Source organism: Microtus oregoni, unplaced genomic scaffold (assembly GCF_018167655.1).
Source record: "Microtus oregoni isolate MIOR12 unplaced genomic scaffold, Mior012 000015F_ref0000493, whole genome shotgun sequence".
NCBI classification, from domain to species: Eukaryota; Metazoa; Chordata; class Mammalia; order Rodentia; family Cricetidae; genus Microtus; species Microtus oregoni.
In genome coordinates, this window is record NW_024543074.1 from 4,332,210 (window position 1) to 4,348,642 (window position 16,433).

The 16,433-nt window shown below is 52.3% G+C and overlaps 2 protein-coding genes across 2 annotated transcripts in view; one reads left to right on the forward strand and one right to left on the reverse strand.

Moving 5' to 3' along the window:
* Acsf2 (acyl-CoA synthetase family member 2) overlaps positions 1-16,433 on the forward strand; it is a 41,298-nt gene that overhangs the window by 20,292 nt on the left and 4,573 nt on the right. Inside the window, exons 2-10 of the mRNA XM_041664579.1 lie at positions 6,891-7,086; positions 7,427-7,555; positions 7,787-7,840; positions 8,184-8,302; positions 8,429-8,594; positions 9,151-9,246; positions 9,388-9,545; positions 9,799-9,890; positions 10,399-10,475. Of these exons, the coding sequence (XP_041520513.1) occupies positions 6,891-7,086; positions 7,427-7,555; positions 7,787-7,840; positions 8,184-8,302; positions 8,429-8,594; positions 9,151-9,246; positions 9,388-9,545; positions 9,799-9,890; positions 10,399-10,475 (1,087 nt within the window). The remainder of the gene's footprint in view (positions 1-6,890; positions 7,087-7,426; positions 7,556-7,786; positions 7,841-8,183; positions 8,303-8,428; positions 8,595-9,150; positions 9,247-9,387; positions 9,546-9,798; positions 9,891-10,398; positions 10,476-16,433) is intronic.
* Positions 10,709-14,417, reverse strand: Chad (chondroadherin). Its single transcript, XM_041664580.1, has 4 exons — positions 13,647-14,417; positions 11,785-11,948; positions 11,407-11,552; positions 10,709-11,177 (listed from the first exon to the last, which is right to left on the reverse strand). Exons 1-3 carry the CDS (start codon positions 14,415-14,417, stop codon positions 11,411-11,413), a joined length of 1,077 nt encoding a protein of 358 aa, XP_041520514.1. The 3' UTR covers positions 10,709-11,177; positions 11,407-11,410.

Below are 16,433 nucleotides of genomic sequence, written 5' to 3' on the forward strand. Positions count from 1 at the left end.
TTCTGAGTATTGGGACTAAAGGCGTGTACCACCACTGCCCAGCTTAGTCAGGGCTCTTAGTCACTGAGACATATCTCCAGTCCCTTGGTTTTATTTATTTATTTTAGATGTTTCTAGATTTTTTTTCAATTTTTTTTTGAGAAGTTGACTTTTGTTGTTGTGTGTTTATTTGAGATAGGGTCTCACTCTGTAAGCCAGGTTGGCACTAAATTCACAGCCATCCTCCTGCCCCAGGTGCTAGGATTCCAGGCATGCACCATCATTCCCAGCCTTTTCAAGGATTTTCTATCTGCAGTTGGTTGGTTCTTCAGTGAAGAAGAAGGACACCGAGGGCAGCTGTAGCTTCCCTGCAGGCATGGACCATATCATGTGGTCTGGCTCGACGTGTCCCGTGTTTGGACCTCAGTCAGGTTGACCTACATCTTATCCAAACGTGGCAGTTCTGTTTGGGCCAACCTCCACGATCATTTTATCAAGATCTCAGAGCAGGGAAACTCCGTCAAGCTCTTGGCATTTCCCTTCCCTTCCTCCCTCCTTCCCTCCCTTTCTCTCTGTGCCAGGGCCATGCATACACTATGAACTAGGTTCCCATGCCTCTTGTCACACTTTCTTGTTTCTGCCAGGAAGATCTCCCCAGCCTGCATTACATCCGGGTCCTCGGAAGAGCAGCCAGTGCTCTTAACTGCTGAGCCATCCTTTTTTTCCTCTTCCCCCATCCTTTTTCTTAATAGGAACTCCTGTAGTTCAGATTGTCTGCAGGCTCCCTGTGTATCTGAGGGGCCTTCTGCTTCTGCCTTCTGCTACACCCACTATGCCTGGATTATTCCGTACTGGGAGCTTGAACTCAGGGTTTTATGTGTGCTGAGCAAGTTCTTTATTAACTGAGCTAATTCCCCAGCCCCAGAGTCCTTTCCTTTCGTGACCCACAATGTTCGGTGTATAAATGGAGTACCAGGCTTTATTTGACTGTTCCTCTGCTGCTAGGTACCTGGAGAAACCTTTCGGCGGTTGAGAATAATGCTGCCATAAATATTCATGTCCAAGTTTTCGTTCTATCGAAGAACCAAGTTAGGGACTGAAGATGACTCAGCAGTTAAGAGCACTTGCTGCTCTGGCTGAAGACTTGGGTTCGATTTCCAGCCCCTGCACGACAGGCTAACAGCCATTTGTAACTCAGTTCCAGGGGGTCTGTCACCCTCTTCTAACCTCCTTGAACCCTGAGCATGCATGTGATGATGCACATACATACATGTAGGCAAAACACTCATGTGCTTAAAGATAAAAAGAAGAGCCGGGCGGTGGTGGCGCACGCCTTTAATCCCAGCACACTCGGGAGGCAGAGGCAGGCGGATCTCTGTGAGTTCGAGACCAGCCTGGTCTACAAGAGCTAGTTCCAGGACAGGCTCCAAAACCACAGAGAAACCCTGTCTCGAAAAACCAAAAAAAAAAAAAAAAAAGATAAAAAGAAGAAAAACGAAAGCAAAACTAAAATTTTTGCAATGCTGTTTTAATTTTTTTTTTAATGAGATAGGATCTCATAAAGCCCCAGGCTGGCCTCAAACTCCCAGCCTAGCCTAGGATGACCTTGGAGAGGATGGTCCTTCCTCTACTTTTATCTCCCCAGGGTTGGAGTTATCGGCCTGAGCCTCCAGGTCTTGCTTGTGTGACTTCTGATGATCAGACCTAGGGCTTCCTGCATGTCATATCTACCCACAGAACCGCAGCCTTAATCTGTCATTTAATCAACTCAAGCACCTGTTTTCTTATCTAGAACACCCCGTTCCATAAAACAGAGAAGAGTGACGGGCTGGGTGAAGGAGGCTGGCTGTGTAAATGGGGGGCCCGGGGAGGGGGGCGACACTTAACCAAAGTAAAAACAAAGAACACAGTGAGCTTTGCAAGTCGGCTTCTTGTTTTTTTTTTGTAAAGTTGGACAGAGACAGAACTATGGGGAAAATAGCTGATTAGTTAACTTCGGATTACTGGAGGTTGCTCCCACCCCCACCCTTAGGAATCGGACTCAAAGCCTTGTGCATAGAAGCTCTCTACTATGGAGCTTTATGCCTGTCCCAAAGGACACGTGTGTGTGTCCGTGTGTGATCGTATATGTGTGACCGTGTATGTGACTGTATGTGTGTGTGACCGTGTGTATCTGTGACTGTGTGTGTGTGTGAGACAATGTATGTGTGTGTGGTCATGTGTGTGTGTGACCGTGTATGTGTGGTCATGTGTGTGTGAGTCTGTGTGTGTATGTGTCTGTGACCATGTATATGTGTGCGTGACTGTATGTGTGTGCGACCGTGTAGTGTGTGTGGCTATGTGTGTGACTCTGTGTGTATGCATGTGTATGTGTGTGTGATTGTGTGTGCGACCATGTATATGTGTATAACCATGTGTATGTGAACATGTGTGTGTGAACATGTGTGTGAATGTGTGTGTGAACGTGTATGTGTGTGTGGCCGTGTGTGTGTGACGGTGTATGTGTGGTCGTGTGTGTGAGTCTGTGTGTATGCATGTGTGATTATGTGTGTGACCATGTATGTGTGTATAGCTGTGTGTGCGTGAACATGTGTGTGAATGTGTGTGTGTGAACGTGTATGTGTGTGTGGCCATGTGTGTCTATGACCATGTATGTGTGGTTGTGTATGTGTGTGAGGCCGTGTGTGTGACTGTGTATGTGTGGTCGTGTGTGTGTGTGTGTGTGTGTGTGTGTGTGTTAAGACAGAGAGGACTTTGTTATCACATAGACTGAAGCAGACCTCTTTAGGAAATAAAGCTATTATCTCCTTTTTCTGGCTTTTTAAATGTTCAGGTTAATAGCTGAGTTTTATTTGATAGCTGGGAGCTTTAGACAGGGTGACTTCGTTTTGATTTTTAGTCTCATTTGCCAGAGCCCAGGGCAAGCACCTAGCTCCATACCAGGATCTCCTGTAATTTGTTGTAGGGGTGGGGTGGGGCGGGGCGGGCGGGGCGGGGTGGGGCCAGGTGGGGTGTGGTGGGGTACGGCTGATGTTTAGTGTGTGGTGTGTATATGCATGTTGGAGCCGGGGAGAGGTCAACTTGAGTTTCTTAAATTGCTTTCCACCTTGTTTCTTCATGTTGTGTGTGTGTGTGTGTGTGTGTGTGTGTGTGTACACAGCTTTTGGGAATTAGTTCTCTCCATCACGTGGATTCTAGGGATACAACTCAAATCAGTGGACTTGGCAGCCGGCTGAGCCACCTCCTCTATCTGAGGCTGGTTCTCTCACTCAATTCGGGGCTCATAGATTTGGGTGGTCTGGCTTACTCCCCCACCCCGAGCTGATTTTACAGGCATCAGCTACAGTGCCAGCTTTTTACATGGGTGCTGAGGTTCCAAACCCCGGTCTCTACTCTTGCATGGCAAGAACTTCGTTGGCAGAGCTATCTCCCCAATCCAGGCTCCCTCCTTTAACTGAGCAGTTGGAACACGCTTGTTTTGGTCTTTCAGGGGGTATATTCCTATAGGTGGAATTGGGGGGCCACATGGTGATTCTGTGTTTCACTTTTGGAAGACCACACCCTATTTCCCACAATGGAACCCTTTTACACTCTTACCAAGCAATGGACGAGGACTCCAGTTTCTGCACATCATCAGTGACGCTTCCAATCACTATACTCGGGATTTTTTGTTTGTTTGTTTATTACCTTCTACTTTCTCAGTAAAAATGAACCATAGCTCGTAATAATTGTGTGTGTGTGCGCACACACGTTCATGTGTGCGAGGGTGCACATGTTTGTGCTACAGATGTGCGTGAACATGCGTGTGGAGGCCTGATGGCCCCGAGTACCATTCCCCCTCAGCTCTGTCTACTTTGGTTTCTAAGACAGAGTCTTTCATTGGCCTGCGGCTCTCTGGCTGGCCTGTGGGCCTCAGAATCGTCTTGTCTCTACCTCCCCAGGGTAGGAATTTCAAGTATACACCATGGAATCCTGCTTTTTGTTTGGAGCTTTTTGTTTGTTTGTTTGGTTGGTTGGTTTTTCTTTTTTTGTTTTTTCAAAACAGGGTTTCTCTGTGTAGCAGCTCTGGCTGTACTGGAACTCACTCTGTAGGCCAGAGTTTGTTTTGTTTTAGACAGGATTTCTCTGTGTGCCTTGGCTGTCCTCAGACTCACTCTGGAGATCAAGCTGGCCTTGAACTCGGAGAGATCCTCCTTCCTCTACCTTCCACGTGCTGGGATTAAAGTTGCGCTCCACCAGCACACCCAGCTTTTTACATAGGTTCTAGGGGCCAAACTGGGGTGTTCATGCTTGTGTAGTAAGCAATGTCCTGAATTATCCCCGAAGCCCCTCAGAGAGGGTAGTAGTTTTGATTTGCATGCTGTTTGCTTGCTGCAAAGATGTATGTGCAGACCAGTGCTGAGAATTGAACCCAGGGTCTCATATGCATCAGGAAAATGGTCTTGCACAAGCTGAGGCCCTCGGTGCCTTCGTTCATGTTCAACAGGCTGTTTGCTGGGGCATTCCACACGTTCTAGACACTTAGGCTGCACACGCCGTGTGAACACGAGTTGCCAACATTGAGACAAGAAAAGAATGTTGTTTTTTCTTTAACTTCCTTGTTCTCAATTTCTCTCATGAAAATAGATCTAGGCTGGAAGTCCCACACACTAGCCCTCTGAGGGCTCCTTTAGGTGAGGTTGTGTTCTGTCTCTTGTCCCTCATACTACTTCCTATTTGACTCCAGTCCTGGCCTCAGAGGGCCTTGGGTTTTGCAATCCACAGTTGAAGCTGCAGAGTTACTTCTCTTTAGTTATTGAGACTTGTTGGCTCTACTGGCCCATCTCCAATTCTTCTAGCTTCTCCCATGCGCAGTAAGAAGCACACATTCGCGGCTACCCTGTGGGGCCAGGTGTTCAGGGTGTGTGCAGAGGAGTAAAATGCTCAGGCCTTTGAAGTGACTAAATGGCTGGGGTGGTTCCCGTGTTTATGAGCAAATGACACTGGTATGAGTTTCTAGAGCTTTCTTTTAAGCCTTTTATCTATTTATTATTTTATGTTTTTGATTTTTATGTTTTGTGTGTTTTTGCCTGCCTGTGCATCTATCTATGACATGCGTGCGATACCTGTGGTGGCCAGAAGAGGGCTGTGATTGCATGTGTCTTGGGGTTTCTACATCTGTGAAGAGACACCACGATATGGCAACTCTTAGGAAAACGTTCAACTGGATTGACTTGCTTACAGTTCAGAGGGACACGGTGGCATGTGGGCAGACATGGTACTAGAAGAGGAGCTGAGAGTTCTACGTCTTGATCCACAGGCAGCAGGAAGTGACCTGAACACAGTTTAAGCATAGGAGACCTTAACACCCACTCCCTACTCCCCCACCCACTCCCACCTCCCCGCTTTCACCCCCCACCCCACCCCACCCCACCCCCCCTCCAGTAACACACTTCCTCCTACAAGGCCACACCTCCACAAATGTCATTCCCTCTGGGGGCCATTTTTTCTTTCAGACTACCACACCCTGGAACTGGGGATACAGACAGTTGTGAGCTGCTGTATGGGCGCTGGGAATTGAACCAGGACTTCTGAAGGGGCAGCCAGGTGCTTTTACTGCTGAGCCATCTCTCCACACCTGAGTTCCTAGAACTCTTAATTCTTTGGAGAAACTGCCAGCCCCTGCTTAATACTGCCCTACCCTCCCAAGTCGCTTGGTAGAATTATGGGAAAAAGTAACACGGAGGTTAGACTCTCTGATGGTGGACCTTGGGATGAAGACAAAGGAGAAAGGGCAAGGAGAGCAGGCCTGGCAATAACACACGGTGGTGTAACCGGCTTCCATTCCAATCTAGCTGTTCCTAGCCTTTTTGACCCTTGACATCTGCGTGTCAGCCTCCTTGCCTCGAGAATGGGTGATCTTGAATCTCATCCATACTTCAAGGTTGGGGCTGGCTGGGATTACAAGTGTGTGCTAAAGAAACCTGCTTTCTGAGGGGGATGGAAGGAGATGGAGCTGCTTTTCCAGGGGCAGCTTGTCTTGGCTGACGTAGGACATCCTTACCGGGGCACCAGCTTCTCTTCGCCTGTGGCCCTGTGGTGCTTGAGGTCACCATGTGGTTCAGACGCTGCCGTCCTCTTCTGTCGCAATAGCCTCTGATTTCCACAGCATCTGGAAGTGGCAGCCTGGGGGTTATGCCTTTCGGGCATGGGACTCTCCATTCTCAGGCACACACCTTTCGGCCGTCTTTCCTAGTGCCACCATCCAGTTCCTAACCCCCTTGCCCGTTCTGTCTTTGATCTTCGGACCCAGAAGAGATAAACTGGCCCATTTAGGAGCCAAGAAACCCAAGGCATTGGTTCCCAACTCTGGGTCCCACCATGGGCTTCACTGCTTCCCCAGGAAGAACCACAATGACTGTCACCCTCCGGGAGGCAGGGACTGAGGTGCAGGTGCGATAGCTTTTGTCAGCTCTGTCTATCCCTGCATCAGTATCCCTGGGCACCCTTTTATTGCTTCCAGGAAGGTGCACAAAGCTTTTGCCCCAGCTTAGAATAGCCTTGACCCTCTCCTGCTGCTTGGAGGTTAGGAAAAGAAAGCAAGTGAGGATAGTAAGTTTACCAGATCTGGAGAGGGCCCAAGGATGTAGTTCTGCCTCCAGCAGAGAATGAAGCTGGATATGCTAGTAGTGCTGGTTTGTAACCCCAGCAGAAGTTTAAGGCCATCCTCTGCTAAGTCAGTGAATTTGAGAACCGCCTGGGATACATTAGACCTTATTACTTTAAAAAAAAAATCCAGAGAAAACCTATTGGTCCTCAATATACCAACATATTGTAAACAACTGAACCACTTACTAGCTGGAGTGCCAGAATGTCGGTGCCAGGGAGGCCCAGCCTGGCACCAGTCCAGTCCGTGGTTCCTCTCTCCACAGTTCTGGAAGGGTGAATCTCACCAACCCCTTGCCCATCGGAGGCCTCAGTTACGTTCAGGGCCACACCAGTTCCCACCTTGTCAACTCAACTGTGGGTGAGTGCCTGGATGCCACAGCACAGAGATTCCCCGACAGAGAGGCCTTGGTAATTCTCCATGAAAACATCAGGCTGAACTTTGCACAGCTCAAGGAGGAGGTGAGTACTGACCTTGAACCTTCCAAGAGTGGCTGCTGGTCCCTGGCTGTTAGAGCTGTAGAGTGGGCACATGCCCGTGGGACAGCGTACTGGGGCCTCCTGAGGGCCCCCCCACTGTTGGCATTAGGAGACAGAGGCGGAAGTGACCTAGATACGTCCTGTCCCAGGGGCTCCTGGGATATTTGTCTCTTACATTGACATCCTACCTTCATTGTCTCGAGTCCACCGAGGCCTGGCAATCCATTTGTTCTTAGTGACCCCTGGGCTAAGATAGAGGGTGGGTGTCAGGGGACCCTGCTTGTTCTCACCTCACCTGCTGTTCCCCTTCTGTCTGTACCAGGTGGACAAAGCTGCTTCTGGTCTCCTGAGCATTGGTCTCCGCAGGGGTGATCGGCTGGGCATGTGGGGACCCAACTCCTATGCATGGGTGCTTATTCAGCTGGCCACTGCCCAGGCAGGCATCATCCTGGTGAGAAGGGGTTTACCTGGCACAACTGGGCATGTGGAGGGATGTCATTCAAGGGGAAACCTCCTAGATTACAGAACCAAACCTCTGTCTGTTTGGCTTCCTGTTTGGTGTCACTCGAGGTTCACCAAAGAGTCCTGGCAGAGTGTAGATGCCACCTTGCCCTTTGTGAGGGGAGCAGTGAGAGAATGGGGTGTCTTCCCAGGACACTGACACACCTCTTTGTTCCCGCAGGTGTCTGTGAACCCAGCCTACCAGTCCACAGAACTGGAATATGTCCTTCGAAAGGTACCGCTTGCTCCTGGTGGGGAACGGTGTTTCTCGTGAGGTTTTATAGAGGCTGATGGGATGAGAAAGGACGTGCTCAGTGGATAACATCACCGAGTGTCTCTCCTCAGGCTCCACATGGTTGGGAGGAGGTGTTGGCTCCACAGAGAGGGTGTGGGTCAGTCATCAGGCTGATGTGGGTGTTGAGGGTGGACTGTGTGGGTCGGGGTAGTGTGTGTGTGTTGCTACATGGGTGTGTCAGGATAGCTATTGAGGTATATGAGAAAGAGCACAAGACATTAGTGGGGACTTCTAAGTCTGGGGCTTCCCGCTGATCACAGGTAGGGGAACTTTTTTCCCACAGGTAGGCTGCAAAGCCATTGTGTTCCCTAAGCAATTCAAAACCCAGCAATACTACGACATCCTGAAACATATCTGTCCCGAGCTGGAAAAGGCCCAGCCAGGGGCCTTGAAGAGTAAGAGGTGGGTATATCCTGGGTTTGGGGGATATCAGGTGACATCTCAGACTCCTACCTCCTACCCAAGGTGGAGTTGATGTCTTTCTGGGCTGTCTTCCAGCCACTTGTCACCATCCCCTCTGTCTCCCAGGCTCCCAGATCTGACCACAGTCATCTCAGCGGATGCTGCTTTGCCAGGGACCCTGCTTCTGGATGATGTGGTGGCAGCCGGAAGCAAGGAACAGAATCTGGCTCAGCTGCGGTACCACCAGCAATTCTTGTCCTGTTACGATCCCATCAACATCCAGTTTACCTCGGTAAGACGGTGGTCTCCAGTCCCAAGCCTAGATGAAACCTGTGCCCTGCCTGTGTGGCCTCTGAGATGGGGAGATGGTAGAGAAAGTCAGGAGAGCAACACTCTCTCCTGATTCTGGCCTCCAGCCTTCCTCTCTGCCTCCGGAAATCAACTGGTGTTTTTGTTACCTGCCCCTTCTGGGTCCTGTTGCTTCCAGAACAGAGAAGAGTGTCCAGGGCTTGGAGAGGCATAGTTCATGGAACCCATCCAGGGGAATCAGGCTCAGAGAGGGAGCGTCTCCAAATCTGCGCAGCTAATTAGTGTCAGAACCCACTGAGCCACCTTATATGACATATAAACAGGACAAAGCCAGCGGTGTTGTGTTCTCTTTTGCATTTCTGCATCCTAACATCTGGCCCTGCACAGTTCACTGTGCATAAACAAATGGAAGAGTTGGATTCAGGACAATCATATCCTACTCCTAATGACTCAGCCCCTCTGGCTCCTCTGAGCAGTGGCCAAGGATAGGAAAGAAACACGGAGAAAAAGGCCAAGCTGTCACCTGCTTATCTTCTTAGGGGACTACTGGCAGCCCCAAGGGGGCCACTCTTTCCCACCACAACATTGTAAACAATGCCGTCCTGATTGGCCAGCGTCTGAAGATGCCCACAAAGGTGAGGTGGGGATGGGCGCTGGGCAGGTTTATACAGGCTGCCAGGAGCAGCTGGGCAAGGAATGGGGCAGCTTGCTGGGCTCCCCCTGCTGGTTGGAAGAACTGACTGCATGATAGACCCAGCCCCTGTCTCCATCTCCAGAATGCAGAAGAATTGCGGTTGGTGCTGCCCAGCCCCCTGTACCACTGCCTGGGCTCCGTGGGGGGCACAATGGTGTCTATAGTGCACGGTGTCACCCTCCTCCTGTCTTCTCCAAGCTTCAATGGCAAGAAGGCGCTGGAAGCCATCAGCCGAGAGAAGTGGGCATTGGTGGACAAGCCACCTGTGGGCTAATGAGACCCTCCAAATCCTCACTCCTGAACCCACTCCCCTTTTCTGAGATGCTTTCTTCCTCCAGCCAGGAGACCTTGGGGGGGGGGGTTAGAGAACCAAGTCCCACCTTGAACTTCTTCCTGTTCCTCACGACTTTGATCTGTACCGAGAGTTTATGGTGGAGAGGGAAGGGGTTCCCTCTCACTTCTAAACCTAATCTCAAGAGCTTCCCTTGTGCAGAGGCACCCTCCTGTATGGCACCCCCACGATGTTTGTGGATGTTCTGAATCAGCCAGACTTCTCCAGTTACAACTGCTCATCTCTGCGTGGAGGTGAGGTGCAGGGCAGTCAAAGGCATCGACGCTTGGGGTAGCTTTGCTTCCCTGACCCTGCTGAGGCCAGTTTTTTATGTAGGAGGCAGAAAGGGGCACTGCAGAAACCTGGGTGAGAGGAGGGTAACTCCCAAGTGTCCACAGATGCTCGGATAACCTCCACTTTTATGTGTTGTACGAAGGCTCAGGGTCTCTCCCCTTACCTGAGGTAGTGAAGGGGCTAAAGAACGGGGAAATGTGTTAGCTTCTCTTCTATTTGCCTGTGATACTGAGGATTGAACCCAGGGCCTCCTGCATGCCAGGCAGGTGTTCTATGACGGAACTGTATACTGGCCCTTTACTGGCTGCTTTTGAGACAGGAGCTCACCAGGCTACCCAAGCTGACCTTGAACTCACTCTGTATCCTAGTCAGACTCTGAGAACCTGCATTTCTAATGCCTCAGCCTCCCAGGTTACTGGCATTACAGGCCTGGAGCACCAATCCCATAATCCTTTCTTCCTGATCCAGGTGTGATTGCTGGGTCGCCAGCACCCCCCGAGTTGATCCGAGCCATCATCCGCAGGATGAACATGAAGGAGCTGGTGGTGAGTGATTGTCAGAGCCAGGGTACTACGCCTGACCTGTAGTGAGTAGGGACTGGCGAGCTAGACCAGAAAGCCGAAAGGTCAACCTCCAGGTATTCTCTGCTTCCTGGAGCAGAGCTGAGGCAAAACTGTGCGCTTATTACCTAACACCTGGTAAGCTGTAGGGAACGGTGAGAGGGAAGTGAATGTTAGACACACATAAATTTATGTTTATGGAAGTCTGGGGCAGAAGTGCAGCATGGAGGATGTGCAGCCAAGCACTGGTATCCTGTTAGCATGTCCTGGCAGGCGGGGACTGGGGACATGGGCTTGAAATCCTTTCTGGCAATACGGGTAGGACAAGGGTCTGATGTTTGTTTCCAAATGGCCGGGAAGGAGGGAACTGAGGACGGTGGTTAGAGGCGTGTGGCCTTCCCAGCGACCACTGCATTTTGGCTCTGATGGACTCAGAGCAATAGCTTCTTTGAGAGGAGCCATGGCAGGGTCCAGACACAGTGACTGGGGGAAGGCTCCATGTCCTCCCTTGGACCCCATTAGGTGGAGCTGGGGTGGTAACAGAGAGTCCAGTGCCCCCTGCCAGGATGTGTCTAAGTGTGGGCAGCTCTGTGCACCAGCAGAGGCTGTGGGAGAAGGTATGCATGGTAGGGGGAGTCAGTAGTCACTCCAGCAGAAGGCAGTCACCAGGACTGGCTGGGACGGGACCTGCAGTGAGGGAAGGATGGTTGTTAGGTCTTCAATCACCCAGATAGCATCGAAGAGAATGGTGGAAGTCCTAGGCCAAGCCCTTGGAGGAGGAGACCCAGTCCTCCCCTCCTTTTCCTGTAAGCAGAGGATCTGATCACCCCTCCAGAGATGACATCATGGGAGACAGCCGCACCCTGGCTAGAATCTCCAAAGGCAGACAATGGTGGCCTCCCTGCCCGGCCCCCACCTGTTTAGTGTCGGCCAGCTTTCTTGGACCTCTTGGTGGGGGATTTGCAGCTGCGGAGGGCATCTGTGTCACGGATACGCTGACCCTTGAACTTGGCTGGGGAGGAGCAGGTAGCATCTGGTCGAGAAGTCTTGGCTTCTAACCACCTGCAGAGACAAAGAATCGCTGGGCTTAGGGAAGCTGGGTGGGAATGCTTGGGGAGGGGACAGTGACCAGGATGCATCGGGCCCCAGAAAAACCCGAAGCTGTCATCTTCATTTGACAAGTGGGAATACTGAACCTCTCAGTCCCAGACCTACTAGGTAGCCATCCAGCTTGCCCTACTGCGAGAACCTCGTGTGAATGAGAAACTGGGGTTATACGAAAGAATATGCTCACCGCCGAAGGCCGCGGAGCTGGCAGGTGCATTTCCATGGGTTGTTGGTGAGAGTGAAGGTTTCCAGGTTGTCAAAGGGGAAGCTGGAGGGCAGTTGGTTCAGGCGATTGTTCTCCAGGTGGACGTGTTTCAGTGTGGTCACACCCAGGAAGGCGCCATCTGAGAACTGGGGGATAAGGAAGGCAGAAGAGAGAGAATCTCAATTCCAGTGTCCAGGTTTTCCTAGTTCTCCTCTCAGAGGCCAGCGGCTAGGACACAAGCCCTCGCCTGTTGAGGAGCTGCGATTTTCTAAGCAGAATGACCAAGTTGTCAAGATGATGTAATCCACCACACCTTTTTTGAGATGGAAGGTGTCCTTTCCAATATGAAGGTGGAAAATGTCCAGTCCTTTGGCCAGGGTCACCTAGCCAGTAAACAGTAGCTGCAGGACCACGCCCTGCCCCCCACCTCCCTGCACAAACATGGGTCTGTGGAGCAGCCAGAGGTTGGCTTGGAGAGCCCAGCCTGGCACACAGTGAACCTGGTCAGTGTTTGGTGGGATGGGCAGTGAGCCCAAGCTTCCCACATCCCTAGGGTCCCAGGATTTCCCCCAATACTGTCCTCATTGCTCCTCTGCCCTCTGCCAGATGCTATCTATGTTTACCTTGGTGGGAACGTTGGCCAGGATGGACAGTGCCAGAGGAAATGTATTGGTGCCCTCATTGGAGCCCTGGTGCCACAGGTCCTGTCTGGGCTCCCCATTCCAAATCAGCCCCCATATGTTGTTCTACTGCCCCCCACTCTGGCACTAGGGTGGTCTACCTTCAGCTGGAGTGAGGCCAGGCTGAAGAAGACCCACCCAGAAGGCTCTGTCTAGCCAGACAAGGTTGGCTTCTGCCCAGGTTAGCTTCTACCCTCAGCCCCCTGTCTGTGACCTCTCTCATGGTCCAGGTTGGGATATGACAAAACTGTCCTCTATCTTGTTCTGGTCCCTGCCCAGACCTCCTGACTGAAACTGTGTGTCAGAGTGATTTTTCTAATTCCAAGAAAGGGGTTCTGCTTCTGCATAGCCCCAGCTGGCCAGACTGATCCAAGAAGGACTGAGGAGGGGGCAGGGGTCTAATGACAAAAGTCAACAGGCTGCCTGGGGGCAGGGGGCAGTGAGATGGTCTGTCCTGTGAGGAGACGCTCGGGGACTTGTGTCGAGGATCACGTGTTCCTTCACCGGCCCCTTGAGCACCAAACCTGCATCTTGGTGGAGCATTGGTCTCAGAGTCTTGGTTTTCCTATTCAGTTGAAATAGACCTGAGGTTGAGTAAAACTGGGTGTTTGACATCCACAGAGAGGATGGGGGCATCCATCAGGGTCACTGGGGGTCTGGAAGAAGTCTCCTAAAGGCATTTGCTCCCCCCCCCATTAACCTTCAACACCTCATTTTACCTTAGCACATTGGCCAGCCCCCACCAGAAACAGGGTCTCTTTGTGAATCTGAGTCACTCAAGCCTCTCTGTAAGGTGCCTCCACAGACAAGCCTTCCTTTATGGGATGGCAGGCTTACTGGAGACTGGGAAGACGGCAGACGGGGGGTGAAAAACTCAACAGGAAGAGGTGCTTACTGCTCACTGTGGGGTTTGGGGCAGAGGCCCTTTGTGAGACCAGAACAGCCCGTCTCTTATAAGGAGGAGTCCAGAGAGAGTATTGCTGAGAAGCATAGTGACCAGGTGAGGGAGAGAGGGATGGGGTGATATGTCAAAGCCTGAGAGTGTGGGGGCAGGGCTCCTTGCTTTGGTGATAATCAGGGGGCTAGGAGTTCAGGACAGGGAGGGACTAGGTTGGCCTCCCAGCAGAGAAGGAGCCAGGAGAATTCTGCTGCCAGGGCACTCACCTTCTCCAAGTTGGTGTTGTCTAGCCAGAGTGTCTCCAGGTATCTGCCGAAGGACTGGAAGGCATTGTCTGGAATGCTCTTCAGGGGGTTGTGGGATAGCTTCAGCTCCTCCACCACCCGAAGTTTGCTCATGGCAGCAGAGGGGTAGCTGGAAAGCTGGTTCTTGTCCAGGTGGAACTTGGCGAGGTTCTCCACATCATCCAGGGCACCAGGCTGCAGGGAACTGAGGGCATTTTCCGACAGGTAGAGCCAGCGCAGGTCCTTGGCACCCTGGAAGGCTCCAGCCCGCAGCTCTCGGATTTTATTGTTGTTGAGCTGTAAGATGAAGAGGTTGACCAGAGGGGAGAGCAGCCCCCTGGGCAGCTCCGACACTTTGTTGTGGTCTAGATAGAGGTAAGTGAGTTCAGTCAGGTCGTCGAAGGCTCCGGCTCGCAGCACCCGGATGTCATTGTGGGACAGGTACAGGTAGATGAGCTGCTTCAGGCCTCGGAAGGCACCAGCCGCCACCTCCCGGATGTTGCAGTGTTGCAGGTGCAGGGAGACCAGATTCGGCATGGTCCTAAACGAGTTGGCAGCCAGCACTGGGAAGTTGTTGCGCTGGAGGTTGAGCAGTTTGGTTGTCTCTGACACCTTGGGGATCTTCTGCAACCCCACCTTGTCACAGATGACATGCTGCAGGTCGCCATGGCAGTGGCAGTTCTGGGGGCAGGCGGCCAGCGCCGGCAGGAGGATGGCAAATAGGACCAGACTGAGTAAGAGCACGCGGGCCATGGCCGGGATGCCTGGAGCCAGGGCTGGGGCCTGCGGCTGCGGGGCGCTGGCAGCAGCAAGTCCTCAATTCTTGTGTCTACCGGGCCATTTATAGGGCCGCCCTGACCGCATTTGGCAGGGGAGCCAGCTAATACGTGGAGCATCGAAGCCACTGATTTAACCCCCTCCCGCCCAGAAATGAGCCCCTGTCCTCGATGGCTAGGGGCTCTTTCCACAGCAGGTGACCACGCGTAGGGTTGGGGACCTTTCCCCTGAACCCCAGCCCCTTGCTTCCTACTCGCAAACTATGTGCTGCACCTCTCTCTATTCTCCTCTACCTGGACCCCCACCCTGGGGGTAGGATAATAGGCGTGTTGAGGACCTCTGAATTTCCACTGGGCAGAGGGAGGCGTTCCCAGAACTTATTTATTTGCTCAAGTTTGAATCTCCACGTCCCCTTCCCCCCTACACCCTTGGCAGACAGGTCACCCTGGATTCGGGGCGGGAGGAAGTGGGGCCCGACAGCCGGATGCGTCTCACCGCGGTCAGCCAGCCAGCGGCGCTTTAATGGGTCTGTTGTGCCCAGCAGGCGAAGCGTGAGAGCCGCTGTGGGTCTGGCTCCAGATTCTGGGTAGACCCTTCTCAGTTCACCCCAAGGAGATGAGAGAGCTGGTTGATGATGCTGGTTAGCAGTGGTGCCTTTGCCCCCGTCCCTTCTCCGAGCGGTAGAAACCCACGAATATGGGCTTTCCCATGACCCCTCTCTATCAGTTCTGGGCCTCTCATTCTGCGCTTTGCACCCGCATTTCCCTTTTCTGGGGCTGAAAGCTAAATGGAAAAGTGGGAACTGTTGTGTGTGAGGGGGAGGTGGTGTAGTGAACCACAGGACTGGCAGCACACCTGGAGACCACAGGCCACTGAACAAGCACAGTTGCACATTCCCCCTCCTTAATCTCCCCCAAATATTCCCATCTCTGGATCCTCCTCTCCTCCGCGGTTAGGACACATCCCTAAGGGGGTCTCAGAGTGGCGGCCTAGTGGCGCCAATGTGTACTTGGCAGAGGCCCGACTGTGGGCAATGACCCCAGGGCTGTGTGAGCTGGTGGGAGGTGGGGGGGGGGCTGGCTACAGGCGACCAACCCGGGCCAGATGCTGGGTTGTGGGCAGTCCCGCCCCAGTGGACCCAGCTTCTGTTCACTTGCCAGCTACAGTGTCTGGAGCCCTGTGGAGAAGGGAGGGTGAGCAGGCAGGTTACAGCTTTGGCCCAGGGTGAGCTCTGAGTTGCCTGGCAAGAGATGCTGTCTGTTTGGGGAGGTGGGGGAGGAACCATGCCCCAACTATGCCAGAGCCACACCACCTGATACACAGGAATGGAGGCCACCAAGAAAGACCTGATAGCGTCCAAGGTATCTAGACCTCATGACACCCAATACATGGTTGTGGGAGTTTGGTTCCCAGGCCTGCTCTTCCCCATACCCGTCTGACCCCCTGTCTTTAGAATTGGGGTGTGGGTCATTCTTGGCCTAGAGGATTCTCTGATGGTATTTAGGCTGGCTGCTAGTTCTTCTGTCGCACAGGATGTTCTGACCACTGGAGCTGCCACAGGCCTTTTAAATTCCTGCCCTGGCTGTATTTTTTTGTTTTGATGAAAATAAATGCATAGGAAAGTCTCCAGAGCTTGTGGGGCACCCACCCTAACACTTGCCCCAGGTTGGAGGGGAGTTGTGTCTGTCTACCACGCCCAGCTAGATCAAGCAAGGCAGGCTGGCTTTCTCATCAAGTTTATGGGGCCTTTGGCTAGAGGAGGAGGAGGAGGACAGAGGATGTTGTAGCCTGAAATCAAGAAGGTAGGACTGAGTCAACCTGGAGATGGGAGGAAAGAAGTATGGGTACTGGTGATGCCAGAAGCCACAGGCGCCACAGGGGAGTGACCGAACCCTGGCCATCAGAGACTGGCTTCATTCTCAGTTTTGTTGCATATCAGGGGCTTTTGCAGAGATCTGCACTTCTGGCTCCTGACCTCTGCCTCTAGTCCCC

Bases quoted from the DNA above. Each gene is read 5' to 3' on its own strand.
- Chad (XM_041664580.1), bottom strand. From the start codon at position 14,417: ATGGCCCGCGTGCTCTTACTCAGTCTGGTCCTATTTGCCATCCTCCTG. The intron at 11,949-13,646 runs GTGAGTGCCCTG...CTTATCCCCCAG, and splicing joins ACAACACCAACTTGGAGAAG to TTCTCAGATGGCGCCTTCCT. The intron at 11,553-11,784 runs GTGAGCATATTC...TTGTCTCTGCAG, and splicing joins CAGCTCCGCGGCCTTCGGCG to GTGGTTAGAAGCCAAGACTT.